General features: G+C 36.6%; 5 protein-coding genes across 6 annotated transcripts; 1 reads left to right on the forward strand and 4 right to left on the reverse strand.

Moving 5' to 3' along the window:
* LOC104741623 (alcohol dehydrogenase-like) lies at nucleotides 554-2766 on the reverse strand. Its single transcript, XM_010462516.2, has 8 exons — nucleotides 2384-2766; nucleotides 2163-2298; nucleotides 2008-2077; nucleotides 1829-1922; nucleotides 1531-1744; nucleotides 1304-1445; nucleotides 1046-1216; nucleotides 554-952 (listed from the first exon to the last, which is right to left on the reverse strand). Exons 1-8 carry the CDS (start codon nucleotides 2646-2648, stop codon nucleotides 761-763), a joined length of 1284 nt encoding a protein of 427 aa, XP_010460818.1. The 5' UTR covers nucleotides 2649-2766; the 3' UTR covers nucleotides 554-760.
* LOC104757287 (F-box protein At2g15640-like) lies at nucleotides 3490-4275 on the reverse strand. Its single transcript, XM_010480019.1, has 2 exons — nucleotides 3854-4275; nucleotides 3490-3787 (listed from the first exon to the last, which is right to left on the reverse strand). Exons 1-2 carry the CDS (start codon nucleotides 4273-4275, stop codon nucleotides 3490-3492), a joined length of 720 nt encoding a protein of 239 aa, XP_010478321.1.
* Nucleotides 4984-6663, reverse strand: LOC104741618 (L-lactate dehydrogenase A-like; the record flags this gene model as incomplete). The annotated part of the gene is made up of 3 exons (XM_019231477.1): nucleotides 4984-5522; nucleotides 6229-6275; nucleotides 6442-6663. Coding segments are annotated over 3 exons (315 nt in total), but the record flags the coding sequence as incomplete, so codon positions are not given.
* Nucleotides 7121-10402, reverse strand: LOC104741609 (DEAD-box ATP-dependent RNA helicase 31-like). The gene is made up of 9 exons (XM_019238398.1): nucleotides 9617-10402; nucleotides 9356-9462; nucleotides 9068-9123; nucleotides 8750-8974; nucleotides 8445-8651; nucleotides 8157-8339; nucleotides 7866-8081; nucleotides 7578-7760; nucleotides 7121-7423 (listed from the first exon to the last, which is right to left on the reverse strand). Exons 1-9 carry the CDS (start codon nucleotides 10315-10317, stop codon nucleotides 7196-7198), a joined length of 2106 nt encoding a protein of 701 aa, XP_019093943.1. The 5' UTR covers nucleotides 10318-10402; the 3' UTR covers nucleotides 7121-7195.
* On the forward strand, nucleotides 12695-16460 carry LOC104741641 (TOM1-like protein 2). 2 transcript variants are annotated; one of them, XM_010462535.2, is made up of 11 exons: nucleotides 12696-12909; nucleotides 13619-13678; nucleotides 13959-14072; nucleotides 14293-14371; nucleotides 14472-14570; nucleotides 14653-14766; nucleotides 14872-15032; nucleotides 15117-15192; nucleotides 15311-15396; nucleotides 15482-15775; nucleotides 15904-16460. In XM_010462535.2, exons 3-11 carry the CDS (start codon nucleotides 13972-13974, stop codon nucleotides 16259-16261), a joined length of 1368 nt encoding a protein of 455 aa, XP_010460837.1. In that variant the 5' UTR covers nucleotides 12696-12909; nucleotides 13619-13678; nucleotides 13959-13971; the 3' UTR covers nucleotides 16262-16460. The 2 variants fall into 2 exon arrangements, with proteins under 2 accessions (XP_010460846.1, XP_010460837.1); XM_010462544.2 differs by lacking the exon at nucleotides 13619-13678 and having other exon boundaries at nucleotides 12695-12909; nucleotides 15904-16458.

The following is a 16527-nucleotide window of genomic DNA, read 5'->3' on the forward strand; positions in this document are numbered from 1 at the left end:
AAGTTTATTCAAATATGGATTTAAAAGCAATTAAGAATTGGAAATAATTTGATATATCTTTAGTTTTTAGATATTACAGAAATAAAATAAAAAAGAAGTTTATTCAAATATGGATTTAAAAGCAATTAAGAATTGGAAATAATTTGATATATCTTTAGTTTTTAGATATTTCAGAAATCAGAAAATTGTGAAAGAGGGAAGAAATTAATTTTTAAAAGCAGTTTAGAAACACAATTACTGATTTTTAAAAAAAAAAATTAATAATAATAATAACTGTTGAAAATAAATAAATACAGTAAAACTATGAATTTGAATGTCCAGTTACTACAGTTTTTTTTTTCTTTTTCTTTTAACTGTCTAGTAACTGTATTTTTACCAGTATAGTACTCAAGTCTTCGACTATTTTGGTATTCAAAAAAAAAAATTCTATTTGATTTTATATAGAGGCTTCAATCTTCATGTTAAGGCTAAATCATGTACTGTATAACGTTGTCATATTGATCTCATTATTTAAGCTTAGAGCAGGAAGAATCTAGTTGAAAAAAAAATATCAAAACGGGTTACACAGACATGCTTCTTTATTGATTATCAAGAGACAAGAACAATGTTCAAAAAGGACAACTTGGAAGACATTGCTAATTTGCAATGCACAATGAAAGCAAACACAAGTAAGAAAAACTTGTCTGTAAGATTGTAGCCGCTAGCTACTAAAAAAACAGATCAAGTCATTACCAAACAAGAACCAGATAGCTATTTATTGTTATAGTATCTCAACAACACCTCGGCTCACGATTTTGCCTTCGTTGAGATCTTGAAATGCTTTTCCTGCATCTTCAAACTTGTATTTACTTGAAACTGCGTTTGCTAGATTGAAAATCCCTGACTCTGCCAATTTCACTACTTTAGGAAGATCCTGTCTTGCTCTTCCTCCATATGACCCTATCACTTTTATCTTCACAAATATTGGAAAAAAAAAACAAAAAAGAAAGAGATTCAACATCATGGTCAGCACCAGTAAATAGGCCAAGAAAGTAAGAAATCAAACCTTCCTACGAACAAGTCTGTTTATGTCAATTTCTCCAACAGAACCAGCTTTTGAGAGTCCAATCATCACAGCTTTTCCACCATCTTTCACACTTAGTGTGCACTGCATGAAAGTTTGGGGCCTTCCCAGGGCTTCAACAGCAACATCAACACCCATCCCACCGGTTATTTCCTACGAGAGAATAAACATTTTTTCATATTACTATCAATCAAAGGTTTATCTTTACAAGAAAGAGGCCTTAATCAAACCCTAACATACTCTAATCCTTTCAACAGCATCTTCTTTAGCACCATTGACAATATGAGTAGCACCAAGTGTCTTGGCCTTCTCCAATTTATCATCCTGAACATCCACAGCAATTATATCCGAGGCTCCAAAAGCCCTCGCTATCTGCAAACAACTGAAGCAACAACTCAAAGATGGTTATGGTCATACAAGAAGCAATTAAAACCGAAGGTTGAGACAATGCCAGAGATATAACATACCTGGAACCAACACCACCAATTCCAATAACAGCAATAGAATCTCCAGGACGGATCTCAGCAGCATGAGCCATAGCACCATATGCTGTAAAAACAGCACACCCTAGAATCGCAGATTCAGTGTAGGGTAAAGAATCTGGTAGAGGAGCTAACCCGTGAGCTGATGTGACACAGTACTCAGCCATCCCTCCCATACTGTACATATACACTGGTGAATCTGCAGGAAAATGTAGGTAAAACAATCACGGTTCTCCTAACAATACATGGCCCCTTTATTGTTTTAAAAAGCCTTCAAATTTACCATCATGTCTTAAAAAGAGACGAGTTTCGCCATCGTAAAGAGTTCCTTTCGCCCTGTTGAAGGCAAAGAAGTCTTCACATAAATCATCATGGCCCTGTATCCAAGTAAACGTATCAGCTACAAAGTTACAGTTGTCAGGTTAAAGAATCTAATGAAAGCAACTACAATTTCCTAGTCACCTTAGCACAATAAGAACAGGTTCCACAAGGCATAATGAAAGCTCCAACTACACGAGACCCAACTGGAAATCTGAACATAAAGTTGAGACATTCAGAATTATATTTAAACAAAAACATATGATTCCGTTACTGTTGAAGAGGAAAAAAGAAAGAACCTTTTAATGATCTTGTGATCAGTAAGTGGACCATGTTCAACAACTTCACCAGTGATCTCATGACCAATAACACAAGGACTAGAGAATGGTATCTCTCCTTTCATCACATGAAGATCAGAGTGACAAACCCCACAAGCTTCCCACAAAATTAGAAAAGAATTCAACTTTCATAATTCGAATTCTCCAGACTGATTCAGACCAAATTCAGATTGATTCATTACCTTTGGTTTTGATGAGAACTTCATTGACCTTAGGCCGAGGGATATGAAACTCTTCGATGGTTAGAGGCTGATTGGGTTCGCGATACACGGCTCCACGCATGAATCCGCCGGAGCTCACGTGATACCCACCCATGGATTGAGAATCATCTCCGGAGGCTCCGGTTGACAGAGACCTGGAGGAGAATGAAGAGCCCACGGCGAGTCTAGCTAACGATATGAGGTTCTTGGCCGCGGAGGCCCGGCGGAGAATCGGAGCAAACGCCATGCAAACACGACGGAGGATTTGGTCGGTGTTTTTGGACAACGAAAGAGAGACACTTGACACCTAGAGAGAGAGAGAGACAGAGAGAGAGAGTGTGTGTTAGCACTTTCGATTGATTTACTCCACGCGCTAAGCCGGTATTGACGAACTGAGTTTCTGAAGGTGTTTGTTAGTCACGCGCTGATGTTGCGTATGTGCTTTGATTTGTCACTCCAGTTCTGGGGTTAACATCCACGTGTATATCTTATCTACGAAATTAGGATACTAAACACCTTTTTTAACCAAAGAATCCGATAATTAATCAAAAGGAACATATATGAATTTTTAGAAGTTTGAGTGCGACTTAAACTTCGTACCAGAATATTGTTACAACTTACAAAGTTCTTTCACATATTCTGATAGCGTTGCCATGTTCTAATTAGTCATTGCGTAGGAGCTATTTTATGATCTGCCATCATGCTCGGACTACATTAGCCTGTAAATTATGTTTGCATGGCCTACTACTAAAGAAACCGAATTCAAATTCATTCAGAAAAGACTGTCAGATACTTGTTAATACAAAAACCTAGAAAAAAAGTTGTACATGATCTTCGATTCATATATAACATTAGCAAGGAGATAAACGAATCCACACCAATAGGAAACGAATCAAAGATATTGAATCTCCAAGCATCGATTTCAATGAAGAACACACGGATTTGAAATAAAACTTACTTTTATTATTGAAAATGAAAAGGGTACAATATCAAAAGAGCATAAACGAATAGATAAATTAGGTTGACAAAAAAAAACGAAAAAGAAGCATAGATAATTAAGAGCAGAAAGTGACGTCCCTTCTCACTTCTCAGTCTGATTCTGAATCTTCTACATATTCTGCCTTCTCCAGTGAAGGATGGACTGACTTGAGTACTTCTAAATCGTTAAGATCAAGATCCTCTACGTGGTTTACAAAGGTGCAAACACTACAAGGTTTCTTGAACGCTTCACCAAAACCTTGGATTTCAACACGTTGGAGAGTCTTCGTTTCGGGATTGAAGTAGAAAACATAAAACGGTTGTTGTTTAGATGTATACTTGCACGTCGAAAACACTATTTCACCTGAAGCAGTCGCACCAGCGATGGAAACCTGACGACGGAAGAACCTATCATCGGTCCAAGTGTATTCATACTTCGACTATTCCTGTTTCTCAACATCCTCTAAAACCCACACACGCAACTCATTAGTGGCATCAACGTCGAGATTTTCCTCCAAATACTCATCAATATCTTGATCAATGTCTTCATCATCCTCCCAATAGATCACAGCTAATTTGCCCTTATAGTTAATCAATCGACAAAACCTTTCTACCTCAATAAAGTTGAACTTTTCAGACCTAACATCAAAGCATACTATCATATAATCAGACGTCACAACATGAGCATCATTACAACAATCTGACGTATCACCCAAGTAATACAAAACCCCATTGATGCATACCCCATCACTCTTAACATCATGTCGTATGGGACATTTGATCCTTCTCCACGTCAAATCTCCATCATCATTTTCGTTGCCGTTTTCTACGATGGCGAATAGGAGGCGCAGCTTAGCCAAGGAACTGGTCAACGATATGGGAGATGATGAACTCATGATTTGCCGATTCAACAAAGAAAAAATATTTGTTAAAAAGTAGAGATATTGGGTAAACCCTAGCAAGTAGAGATACACTTCGATTTTTCCGATTTTAGTCGGTTAACAAAAGAATTGGGCTAATTTAACGTCTTAGAGCAAGTTTATCGGTAGTATGTTAGTAGGGGGTTGTTAAATTTTATATGAATTAATTGTGTGTTTTTTTAAATATAAGAACCCATGATCTCTTAGATAAAATTTTCTTATTTATTGGTAGGTTGTTATTTTGGGTCTCTTATTTTTGAAAATATTGTTTTTTAAAATTTAGAATAGAAGTGATATAAATGTGTAAACATTTAAGATTTTATAAAATTAGAAAATAATGCATTTTAATTAATTTTCAAACATACACAATATAATAAAAACATTAATACATATTACAACAAAAATGCAATTTATAAATGGAGAGAATGATTAATTTTAATACTGATTTGCTCCAAATTTTGCCCAAATATTCTCAACCAAATCATGTTGCAAGCATTTATTTTTTTCACTCCACTCGCTAAAGCTTCAAAGGAATGGATTTTCCTCATAAGAAAACGGGTTTTTGTGCTATTTTAATGAATGAAATATGACTACATCACGCAGTCATTAAAGCCTCATATTATCAACCGTGTCGATTGATCTAACTCACACTCAAGTCTGTGTTGTAAGTTGTAACTAATCATCTCTTAAACCATCAGTGCATTCTTATGTTTCCGTCATTACTCATAATAGAACTCAAGTTGGGATTATTCTCCAATCTCCATGAAAAAGAAGCATTTACATAACATGAAAAGAGCAACAATAACACTATCATCCATGGGACTGATGATCATAACAAAACAACAGTTATAAAACTGAAGCAGAGCGATGTGGTTTATTCAAAGTTCCAACTGGCTCTGCATCTCCAATATAGTCTTAGCCGACTTTTGCAGCTTCTCAGACTCATCATCAGTCATATGCACATTGGTCACAGCGACCACACCATTGCGTCCAAGCAAAGCCGGGAGGCTGAGGAAGACATCACCCCCATCGACACCATAAAATCCACGAGCAAGAACCGTGACAGGATGTATCTTGCGCTGGTCACGGAGAATAGTGCGAGCTAGATTAGCAACAAAATAACCAATGGCCCAAGAAGTGTAACCCTTGAGTCCAATGACTTCATAGGCGCTACCAACTACGCTTTGGTGGATGCTCTCCTACAATAAATGCCTACACAAAACCAACTGATCGTCTNGAATGGATTTTCCTCATAAGAAAACGGGTTTTTGTGCTATTTTAATGAATGAAATATGACTACATCACGCAGTCATTAAAGCCTCATATTATCAACCGTGTCGATTGATCTAACTCACACTCAAGTCTGTGTTGTAAGTTGTAACTAATCATCTCTTAAACCATCATTTCATTCTTATGTTTCCGTCATTACTCATAATAGAACTCAAGTTGGGATTATTCTCCAATCTCCATGAAAAAGAAGCATTTACATAACATGAAAAGATCAACAATAACACTATCATCCATGGGACTGATGATCATAACAAAACAACAGTTATAAAACTGAAGCAGAGCGATGTGGTTTATTCAAAGTTCCAACTGGCTCTGCATCTCCAATATAGTCTTAGCCGACTTTTGCAGCTTCTCAGACTCATCATCAGTCATATGCACATTGGTCACAGCGACCACACCATTGCGTCCAAGCAAAGCCGGGAGGCTGAGGAAGACATCACCCCCATCGACACCATAAAAGCCACGAGCAAGAACCGTGACAGGATGTATCTTGCGCTGGTCACGGAGAATAGTGCGAGCTAGATTAGCAACAGAATAACCAATGGCCCAAGAAGTGTAACCCTTGAGTCCAATGACTTCATAGGCGCTACCAACTACGCTTTGGTGGATGCTCTCCTACAATAAATGCCTACACAAAACCAACTGATCGTCTCAAGTCTCAACAATACATTATGAGCTATTATCACCTGATCAGTGATCACTCCAGTATAAAACCACTAAAGCATAGGTTTTTATCATACAAAATCACTCCTTAATCAGTATTTACCAAAAAGCACAAACCTTTTATCAATCATCTAATCCCAATTGAAACTAAAAGAAAATATAAAATTGAAGCTCCAACACAAAACTGACCTGTACGTCCTGAGCATTAACGTCGAGATGATCTGCGATTAAGAATCTAAACCGAGAAGAATCGAGGTTAGTACCAGATCCAAGCACCCGATTCACCGGGAAACCAGAGAGCTTCCAAGCAACGTAAGTCAAAACATCAACAGGATTAGAGACAATGATCAAGATAGAGTCAGGGGAAGCTTTAGCGAGTGGAGGGATGATATGGCGGAAGAGAGCAACGGATCACATGGTTCTCAAGAACCCTAATCCTTTAAACCATCACTTATCAATCGGATAATACTACAACCAACCCACCATAAACTAAACACAAACATTACAAATCGAGACTTTGATCGGGAGAAAGATAGACTTTGATCTGCAGATCTTTCTTTAGATCGAGACTTTGAACGGGAGAGAAAGAGAGAAGTTTATTGGGAGAGAAAGAGAGAAAGAGAGAAAATTAATCTCGTTTGTCGGCAAAAAAATTTTTTTTCCCTTTCTATTATTCTGTTGGCCAACGAAAATTTGACACGTTGCAGTCTCTTATGAACGATTTCTGGTTGTAATATAAGAGAGTCTCTTCTTAATTTTATTTTCTTTTGATTTAATTTTAACCCACCAAAAATCTATAAACCCCCCTTACAACCCCCCGATAAACATGCCCTTAGTTGGCCGCCAGCTTTTATTTACAAAATAAATATGATGAACTTAAATAAAAAAAGAATTTCATACAAAGTCAAAACAACATACAAAAGATACAATAAGTATAATTCTTCTACTTGGCTCTGAGACCAGGAACATTTTTGAGACCCATCTTACCAAGGATAAGTTTTGGTATAGCTGGAGGATTGTCAAGTCCCATACTACGACTAAACTCGTTTGCCAACTCCACAAGCCTGTCTTTCTCTCTTCCAAACATCTTTTGTGAGTTATAGTAACCCAACCAAGCCTGATACGCTGCCTCCTTGTTCCTCATCTCCACATGGCAAAGAGCCTTTTGCACCTGTTTGTGTTCCAATTGCAAAGTTTCTCATACATATCAGCTAATGAAGCTAAGAGATTGGTATTGGTAAACAATTAGATTCTTAATGTGGTCTTATTGAAGCAAAAAGGCTTTTTGCCAATATCAGTGTGATTTGGTGATGAAAAAGGCTAACCTTTTTCACAGTTTCGGGGTCTATTGCTGGCAGAGAAGACTTAGTGATTGGTAAGTCTTTAAGAGATGATAGAAAGTATTCCTCCCATGGTGCCAACAACAATATGCCTTCTCCTTCCTTTCCTTTTCGCCCGGTTCGACCGAGTCTGTGTATATACTGTTCTCTGTCTTTTGGCAATCCCACCTGTAGAAGTAAACAAATGTATACAATTTCTGTAAAACTCCAAGAAACACAGTGTCTAGTTGAAGTTTAGGTAAGAGTTTTATAATATTGTATGATAGACTTTACCTGTAAAACAAGGGTCACATCAGGGTAATCGACTCCTCTAGCAGATACATCAGAAGTTACCAGAATCAAACCCTTGGATTTTCGGAACTCATTAGAAACCCTTGTCCTGTAACTCTGTGGTTTTCTAGAATGGATTTCTCTCACATTTAAGTTTAGCTCACCAAGTAGATCAGCCACTAATTTTGTAACCATAGCAGTCGTACAGAAGACAATGACCTTCAGGAACATGAGTTAGAAAGAGAAAACAATAGTCACAAGGGTCTGCGACAAGCGCTGGGAAGATTTTTATACCTTATAGTCCACGTTGTCCATTATGTGTCCGCGTAGAAGCGTGTACAAAAGAGAGAAATGTCTGTCCAGAGATGCAATCATGTGCGTTTGTCTGACCTGTTGATGTGTCTCACCAGTGCCTTCGTGAACACAGTTAACAAACTCGTGATCCCGCCTCAGAGCAACAAGGCATATTTGGCGAACCTTTACACCAGAAAAAGAAACAACACAAATCAAGACCCATGACAACAAGGTACTATCGCAACAAAAACCAAAACCAAACTAATTATGCAAGAAAATGAGACAGACCTCTTCAGGTACTGTGGCAGAAAATAGAAAAGTTTGTCTCTCCTTAGGAACAGCTGAAATTATCCTCTCAATGTCCTTGCGAAAACCCATGTCTAAAAGGTGGTCAGCTTCATCAAGCACAAGGACCTTCACACCCTTTAACCTTGTCGCAAATCCTGGCGTGTTCTCGATATGGTCTTTGAGCCTTCCAGGTGTAGCCACTAAAATCTGAAAGTTTCAAATCACAGTTATGATAGAAGACGAACTTTAAGGATTTGCTCAAAAGATGAGCCTTAACTAAATTAACCAAAGGAAACAATATTCACCTGGCAAGGATTTGTTTGCATGCGCTTTTGCTCTAAACCAAGTCTTGTGCCTCCAATCACAACTTGAACACCAATAGTTGGATGATACTTTAACAAGGTGTTTGCTTCTGTAGCAGCTTGATTGGCAAGTTCTCTAGTTGGACATATCACAAGCGCAAGAATTGGGGGTCGCTTATTACCCGGGCTTGTAGGAGGAGATTTGACAACTACTTCAATTGATGGAAGCTTAAAAATAAACATCAGCAGAATAAGCACAGATCCCAAATACAAGTTCGATCCATTACCAAATTGGCCAACTTAGTGTATGGTAGGTCTCACCAAAAACGCTACAGTTTTCCCAGTTCCTGTTTTGGCCTTAGCTAGGACATCTTTGCCTGAAAATAGTAGAAATGCCAAAGAACCCAAAGAATTAAAGAAACGTTTTAAAGTTATCAAATCCTTGTATAATTGAGGTTCACAAAGTTTGTAAGCTTTTCTTTCTACTACTGGATTGCTTAGGCCTAGGGTGAAACAGGTCGTGATCATATAAAGCACCATGGTAGAATCACAATTTCCTGCATCATTGATTCAATAAGCACCCTTAAAAACATATAAGAGAACACATACCTTTGAGAATTACAGGAAGAGTAGCTTCCTGCACAACAGTCATTGTCTCGTATCCAGCATCCTTCATTGCTTTTAGCGATAAGGGAGACAATGGATACTGATCGAACCTGTTAAAAAAACATTTAACCATATACATCAACTCTCAATAAAACGGTACCAAGTGATCAGAGTAAAACTAATGAAAACTTCTGCAGCAACCTAACTCTGTCTTCTAAATACTTCAACAGCACACAAAAGAAGCTAGATTTACAACAACGTTACCTTGTCTTAGTCAAATAAGAATTATCAGCATTCTCCTTATCAAACCCAAAAGCAGAAACAGCTTTCTTCTTAAGAAATTCATAATCTTCGTCCTCTTCCTCATCTTCTTCACTAAGCAAATCCCCAATACCTCCCATTGCTAAACTCTTCACATCCTCATCACTACTTTCGTCTTCAAGATGAAGATCATCCCGCTTCCCTAAACTCTTGTAATCTTCTCTACCTCTATCTCTCCTAAAACTTGTCTCATTCCTCTTACGAACTTCACTAGTCTTCCCCTGAATCCGACCACTGAACCCACTTCCACCATACCGCTTATTATCCCTAAAGGAATCAACTTGGTTGCGTATTCCTCTCCTCTCTTGGTTTCTCCCTCTGCTACGATCCTCCAATTTTGAACCCGTATCGTCATCGTCACTCGCGACAAGTCCACGCGATGTTCTAAAACCGCTAACCCAATTGCTGAGTTCTTCTTCGTCTTCGATCAAGCTCTTTGACGAGCCTCCATCTCGACTTCGCCGTTCGTATTCGGGTTGGTCTCTGTTCGGACGAGTTGAGAAGTTGATGCGAGACCCGAATTCAAAGTAATTCAATCTAGATGAGAATATACGGAAGAGCAAAGGGACGGAGCTAGAGGGATAATATGAGAGATGAGTACCCGGAGTGAAGAATCGTATTCGGAGAGGGAAGTTCAAAGGCATGACTTTAACTTGTAATTACGGAGTTTAGCCGTCGCCGGTGACCGGAAAAAAAACTGGAGGCAAGTGAAAGGGTTCAGTCACTGAGTTTCAGTGAAGAACCCCCGAAAACGACGACGTATACTACTATTCTTTAAAAATATGAAAACGGCAGGTCGTTCTTTGGCTTTGTATTGTTGGAAGAAAGGAATCCCAAAACGACGAGGTATCGTTGTGTCATGGAATGTGGAAACGACAGACCGTTTTTTCCCATTAACGCTTTGAACCATAAAATTATGGTTAATGGTTGTTCTAGATGATTTATTAGACCTAACCGATTTAACATGTTTATAATTATAACCCACCTAATAATTCACTCGACTCAACTGCAACTCTTGTAATCATTCACAACTTCAGTAATCAATACTGTAGTAGTATTCGTTACTCAATATCAATTTCTCCACTTTTTTATTCTCCAGTATTTTGCCGAAATATATGGAAATCTTTACTTGTTGATAAAAAATAATAATAATATAGAAATCTTTACAGTATAGGTTTTTCCTGACAAAATTTGTTAGTTTTTCACTTAAAAAGTCAACTTAATTATAATTTGATAGAAAGAGGGATACGATTTTGACAGAATCAATATTGTCACCGGAAATAAATGATAAAATCAGATTGTATGTATCTCAGTTATTTATTAATGTATTAATTTATAATGAAAATACATATTGTTTTCAAATAAAAATAACGAAAATGCATATGCATATAAAACATAAATCGGTTTCTTAGATTCACCTGAACTTTGTAGATTTTGTCTAATACCATTATACAATACGCAAAACTGATTTAATATCTTTTGGATTATTTCACACATTACAATTTATTATGAATGGGAAAAAATGAGGTAATTTAAATAAGAGCAAAGTGTTGTTTTTATGAACAAATTACAAATAATTTTGGACCCTATTTGATCTTATGTATTATCAAATCTATTTTTCCTTAGTTTTTGTAATAACATAAGTTTATAAATCCATTAGTTATTCCTAATATGACCAAAATCAGTACAATGACACATGATGCTTGATTTGTAGTGTGATTATTGGCAACAAACAAGCAAACCACAAACAATTCAGTTATACATGACCAATTCACAATTAAACAAAGAATAACATAATCAATATGATTAATTTGATTGATATAGCATACACTACTAGGTTTTATATTTTATATTATTTTCAGTCTTGAAAACATGTTTATCGCAATCTTAAATCAAACATTTGGAAAAAATGGAAAGATTGCGGATGAACCTCATATCATATTAGGTTCCGACTAAAAGGATGTTCTTTGGAGTGGAAAAGAATTGTTAAACTCATTATTGGTTTCAATCTCAAGTACATAATACATATCTATGTGAATGTTTTATTGGAAAATATGTTATTTTACATACATGATCATAGATATTAAAGACGAGCAATACACAACACATTAGAAGTATATATTAAAATTGGTGAAGATTGAAAAAAATGTACATTGATTCATTCAATACTAAGATGATTTTTACGTTTGAGTGATCATAACACCTATATATAAATTGTATCAAATATAATAGACATTAATCAATTGTAAATTAAAATTCATTTATGAAGATATTACTAATAATTGGACATTGGTATTTTATATTATATAAATATCAAATTTATTTTTTTCTAATTATCAATTCAATCTTGGTAGTTAAGAGTTTTTAAAGTTGGCTAACTACATGAGGTTTTGACTCCAAAAAAATTATAGGTAGATAATAATTTTTAAATGAATTTGATATGTATATGAAATTTACCGGTAGTGAATTATGTTTAAAAACATGTTGTTGAGAAAATATAATTTTGCCAAAATAATAAAATATCAAAGTAAAAGATTTCAGAAAATGAAGAGTTACAAAAATTACTGCATCCTTCTTTTTTTTTGGGGTAGAAATTAACAGATATTAAATTTTACGGGACATCTATTGGATACCAATGGAAATCACGGGCCATTCATGAAAAGTAAAAAGTTCTACTCCGAGAGATTTGTTTGTTTATATGGGATGTGGTAATAAAAAGGGAGAATAACACGTGGCAGTCGACCAGGCTGTCAGTGTTCTGGTAAAAGCAGAGAAGCGCGTGACTTTAATATAATCTCTTTTCCCCGCGCCAAACAACACTTTACCAAGACAGATCCCTCATGGCGGTGCTCTGTCCTGCTTCAGCCTTTGATTTTTCCTTTTTTTTACCTTTTTTTTTTCTTTTAATAAATAAAAATTAATTAACTGTAAGATTATTATACTAATCTCTAATTAAAAAGTAAACAGTACAAATAAGAATCACTGTTTTTTACGATTAGTTTAGGTAATTAATCAATCTGATTAAAATCGGTGAAAGAAGAAGAGGCGCAACACAAAGGCTTCGTCTTTCATTTTTTTTTTTTCTTTTGCCGTGTCACACCGATCTGGCTCTGTCTTCGTCTTCTTCGTCTTCTTTACGTCTCTTTGAAATGTTCAAAAGCTGATTAGGGTTTATCAAACTCTTGCTTAACTTTTTTTTTATATCTCCTTCGTTATCCTCTCCGTCGTCTTCTCAGGTGAGTCTTATTGTTAATTTGTTATCCACTTGTTCCGTTTCTAAGATCTATTTTTGGGCTCTGATTGTTTTCGACTGCTAGATTTTTATCTATATATTTGGAACAAATTGTCTGTTTTTTTAATATATATATACAAAAATGTATTCCGTCTTCTTCGTGATCGGGTTGGTGTGTCTCTTTCCTAGATTTGGGTATGTGTTGTTGTGATCAAAAGGATGAACCTTTATCGTTTTTAATGATCTCTTCGATATAGAGAGACTAAAAATAGGGAAAAATTATAACTTTTTCTTTTTATCGGTAAGGAGGTCCAGCTTCTTATTTGTTTTCTCTGTCTTGTGGTTTAATTAATTATTGTCCTCTTAGACATTTGTTCTTGGTTTTGAGATTGACTGTTCTCTGAAACATTTCATGCTCAAGTTGAAAGCTTTTGTCTTAGCTCTCTAGTTGCCAAGTGTGTTTTGTGTTGTCTTTTTTTAACTATCTTGGGGATGCTCATGGCTCTATGGGGTTTTTTGATTGAAGTAGATGGAAGAAAAGAGAGAGAGGGAGAAGGAGTTTAGGCTTTAAATTGCTTAATTTGGAATATATGTGTCCTGAGTCTAGTATTTTCTCTGAGAATTCAGTTGATGATTCTGTGTGGCTGAGATATAAGCCAGATAGTAATATTTGATTTCTTTTGCTCTTTCTGACATGATCTCATTGATTGCAGCTTAGCAGCTATTGTGCATTCAAACTATACTTGGAAGCAAAACCCATTTAACAGTCAAATGTAGGTTCCGTTACCGATCTAGCTCCCAATCAATGCATAAAAGCTTCAATAACCGAGAGAAAATGCCTCTTATATGATCTGTTGAACCTTTATGTTCTGTTCGACCAGACTTATTTGGCTGCTCTTCATGTTCTTGTTTAGCATAGTTTATATCACATCTTTTCTCTTTGCTGTTCTTTTCCTTAGCATGAACTAAGTATCTGATCTTGAAATCAGCAAAATGTGTCTTGGTTGGTCATGCTGAGAATCTTTAGGTGCTAATTATCTCTGTCTCATGCAGATAACAAAAAAAAATGGCTGCGGAGCTTGTAAGTTCTGCAACAAGTGAGAAGCTTGCTGATGTGGACTGGGCCAAAAACATTGAGATCTGTGAACTAGCTGCTCGAGATGAAAGGTATGATGACCCAGGAATTTTCCAATTTTCTAATATAATCAGGACACTAGTGCATAATATATAGCTTAAAAAAATGATATTTTTACTGATTTTAAATTGTTGTTGGTATGATGTTTAATCATCCTCAATGATTGAGATAAATAAATGCTTTACTTTTGCATTGTCTTCGACACACTTTTACTTTATTTCTTCTGATAACGAATTCTTCTATTGTAAACAGGCAAGCAAAAGATGTTATCAAGGCTATTAAAAAACGCTTGGGAAGCAAGAACCCAAATACTCAATTATATGCTGTCCAGGTAGGTTCCCTGGTCTAGATCTATCTTAATATGCTTTATGAAAATGTCATACTTCTGAACGCTTTTGTAACATAACCTGTTGTTTTCTTTGTTCTTGCAGTTACTGGAGATGTTGATGAATAATATTGGAGAGAATATTCATAAGCAGGTTATAGATACAGGTGTACTCCCTACACTTGTGAAGATAGTAAAGAAAAAAGTATGTCCATCTCTGTTTCTGGATGTTACTTGTCTACCAATTTGAGAGTTAAGCTGCTTATTTTAGTTTGCATGTTGTTTAGTCGGATTTGCCTGTAAGAGAGAGGATTTTTCTTCTTCTTGATGCAACTCAAACATCCCTTGGTGGCGCTTCAGGAAAATTCCCTCAGTATTATACAGCATACTGTGATTTAGTGGTGAGTTTGAAACATGAACATTCGAATTCTGTGATTCTGTTGTTGTAGAATCGAAGTTAGATAAGACTGAGAGCTTTTCTTTTTGTTATCTTCTGTTACCTTCAGCACGCAGGAGTTAAATTTACTCAGAGACCTAATGCTACACCAGTCGTGGTCACTGCTCAAGCTGTTCCAAGAAATACGCTCAATGAACAACTTGCATCTGCTAGAAATGAGGTGCCTGCTACTACTCAGCAGCGAGAATCTCAAACTGTCTCTCCTTCGAGGTATCTTCTTCCCCACATGTCAGTTATCAAAAGTTTTGGTTAATGTTAAGAGACTTAATGCTGTCTTTATCTCTTTTCGTATAGCATTTTACAAAAGGCTAGTACTGCATTAGAAGTTTTGAAGGAAGTGCTTGACGCAGTCGATTCTCAAAATCCTGAGGTAGATAATATACCTCTTGACTTTGTATAGTTACCTCCAATAAACAGACATTCTTAAGCTCCCTTTCTAATTACTCAACCTAGAATGACTCCAGTTTGATCCACTTTTATTAATCCAGGGGGCGAAAGATGAGTTTACTCTTGATCTTGTCGAGCAATGTTCGTTTCAGAAAGAGCGCGTAATGCACCTCGTCATGACATCAAGGCAAAATCTCTTTTCTCTCTTGGTTTAGAGGGTATGTTAATAGAATTTGTCTTTTCAAGTATGTCAACCAGTTTTGTTTATGCAGGGATGAAAAAGCAGTTTCTAAAGCAATTGAATTGAATGAGCAACTTCAGAGAATTCTCAATAGACATGAAGAATTACTGTCTGGTAGAAGCACAGTTCCTAGCAGGTCTACCACATCCAATGGATATAATTCCAATCTCGAACCTGTCCGTCCTATCTTAAATGGTCACCAGAAACCCGAGCTAAAGGCTTCTGAAGCAAAAAATACCGAATTAAGCAGCTCCATTTCTAACCAAGCCCATCTTAAGCTTGAGGAAGAAGATGAGGAAGAAGAGCCTGAGCAGTTATTCAGAAGGTCTGTCCCCTCAAATTACTTAATCACGAATCGGAAATTACATAGTTGATTGCTTCATAAGTTCTTGGAACAAAAAATGATTATACATGATGCTAAGACTAAGGATCCATGTGAATATATGCTTTCAGATTGCGAAAAGGGAAAGCTAGAGCAATGCCTGAGGATGAAGAAGAGCCATCACCTCCACAAGGCTTACCTGGATCAGCAATCCATAACGAAAGACTTAACCGTCCACTTATTCGTCCATTACCATCAGAGGAGGCATCACGTGGTGGTGATAGTCGTTCGCAATCCGGTGATAGCCATTCGCAATCCCCACCTGTTGTGATTCCACCACCACCTGCAAAACACGTTGAGAGGGAAAAATTCTTCAAGGAGAAGAAAGTTGACGGTGCCTCCGGTTTACCAGGTCATATGAGAGGCCTTTCTTTGCATAGCCGCGATGGCAGCAGCTCACGCAGTGGAAGCATAGACTTCAGTGACTGAAACAAACAAAGCTCTCATCATCATATATATGTATTCTTTCACGCTCGTTTCTTTAGGTAATTTACAGATGGAAAAAGTTTGTGTTGTGTGTACTGCTCTCTCCTTCTCTCCCTCTCTAGTGTTGTGAATTTAGAATATAGCACGAACGATGAGATCTGGTTATGTATACGAGTAAAGGTACTTCCTTCCACTTCAAACTTGTGTTACTGTTCCTGCTCATGTATTGTTACTGTTCAAATGTTGCCTTTATGTTGTACGGTAACTGA

Source organism: Camelina sativa, chromosome 2, assembly GCF_000633955.1.
Source record: "Camelina sativa cultivar DH55 chromosome 2, Cs, whole genome shotgun sequence".
Classification (NCBI taxonomy): domain Eukaryota; kingdom Viridiplantae; phylum Streptophyta; class Magnoliopsida; order Brassicales; family Brassicaceae; genus Camelina; species Camelina sativa.

What these genes read in the sequence shown, in the direction of transcription:
- LOC104741609 (XM_019238398.1), bottom strand. Translation starts at nt 10,317, where the DNA reads ATGCCTTTGAACTTCCCTCTCCGAATACGATTCTTCACTCCGGGTACT. An exon ending in TCTTCCTGTAATTCTCAAAG is followed by an intron (nt 9,124 to 9,355) that starts GTATGTGTTCTC and finishes TACTATTTTCAG; the next exon opens with GCAAAGATGTCCTAGCTAAG. An exon ending in ATGTGACCCTTGTTTTACAG is followed by an intron (nt 7,761 to 7,865) that starts GTAAAGTCTATC and finishes TTACTTCTACAG; the next exon opens with GTGGGATTGCCAAAAGACAG.
- LOC104757287 (XM_010480019.1), bottom strand. Translation starts at nt 4,275, where the DNA reads ATGAGTTCATCATCTCCCATATCGTTGACCAGTTCCTTGGCTAAGCTG. An exon ending in GCCACTAATGAGTTGCGTGT is followed by an intron (nt 3,788 to 3,853) that starts GTGGGTTTTAGA and finishes GACCGATGATAG; the next exon opens with GTTCTTCCGTCGTCAGGTTT.
- LOC104741623 (XM_010462516.2), bottom strand. Translation starts at nt 2,648, where the DNA reads ATGGCGTTTGCTCCGATTCTCCGCCGGGCCTCCGCGGCCAAGAACCTC. An exon ending in GATCACAAGATCATTAAAAG is followed by an intron (nt 2,078 to 2,162) that starts GTTCTTTCTTTT and finishes CTTTATGTTCAG; the next exon opens with ATTTCCAGTTGGGTCTCGTG. An exon ending in ATGCTGTTGAAAGGATTAGA is followed by an intron (nt 1,217 to 1,303) that starts GTATGTTAGGGT and finishes ATTCTCTCGTAG; the next exon opens with GAAATAACCGGTGGGATGGG.
- LOC104741641 (XM_010462544.2), top strand. Translation starts at nt 13,972, where the DNA reads ATGGCTGCGGAGCTTGTAAGTTCTGCAACAAGTGAGAAGCTTGCTGAT. An exon ending in CTCAATTATATGCTGTCCAG is followed by an intron (nt 14,372 to 14,471) that starts GTAGGTTCCCTG and finishes TTGTTCTTGCAG; the next exon opens with TTACTGGAGATGTTGATGAA. An exon ending in CAAACTGTCTCTCCTTCGAG is followed by an intron (nt 15,033 to 15,116) that starts GTATCTTCTTCC and finishes CTTTTCGTATAG; the next exon opens with CATTTTACAAAAGGCTAGTA.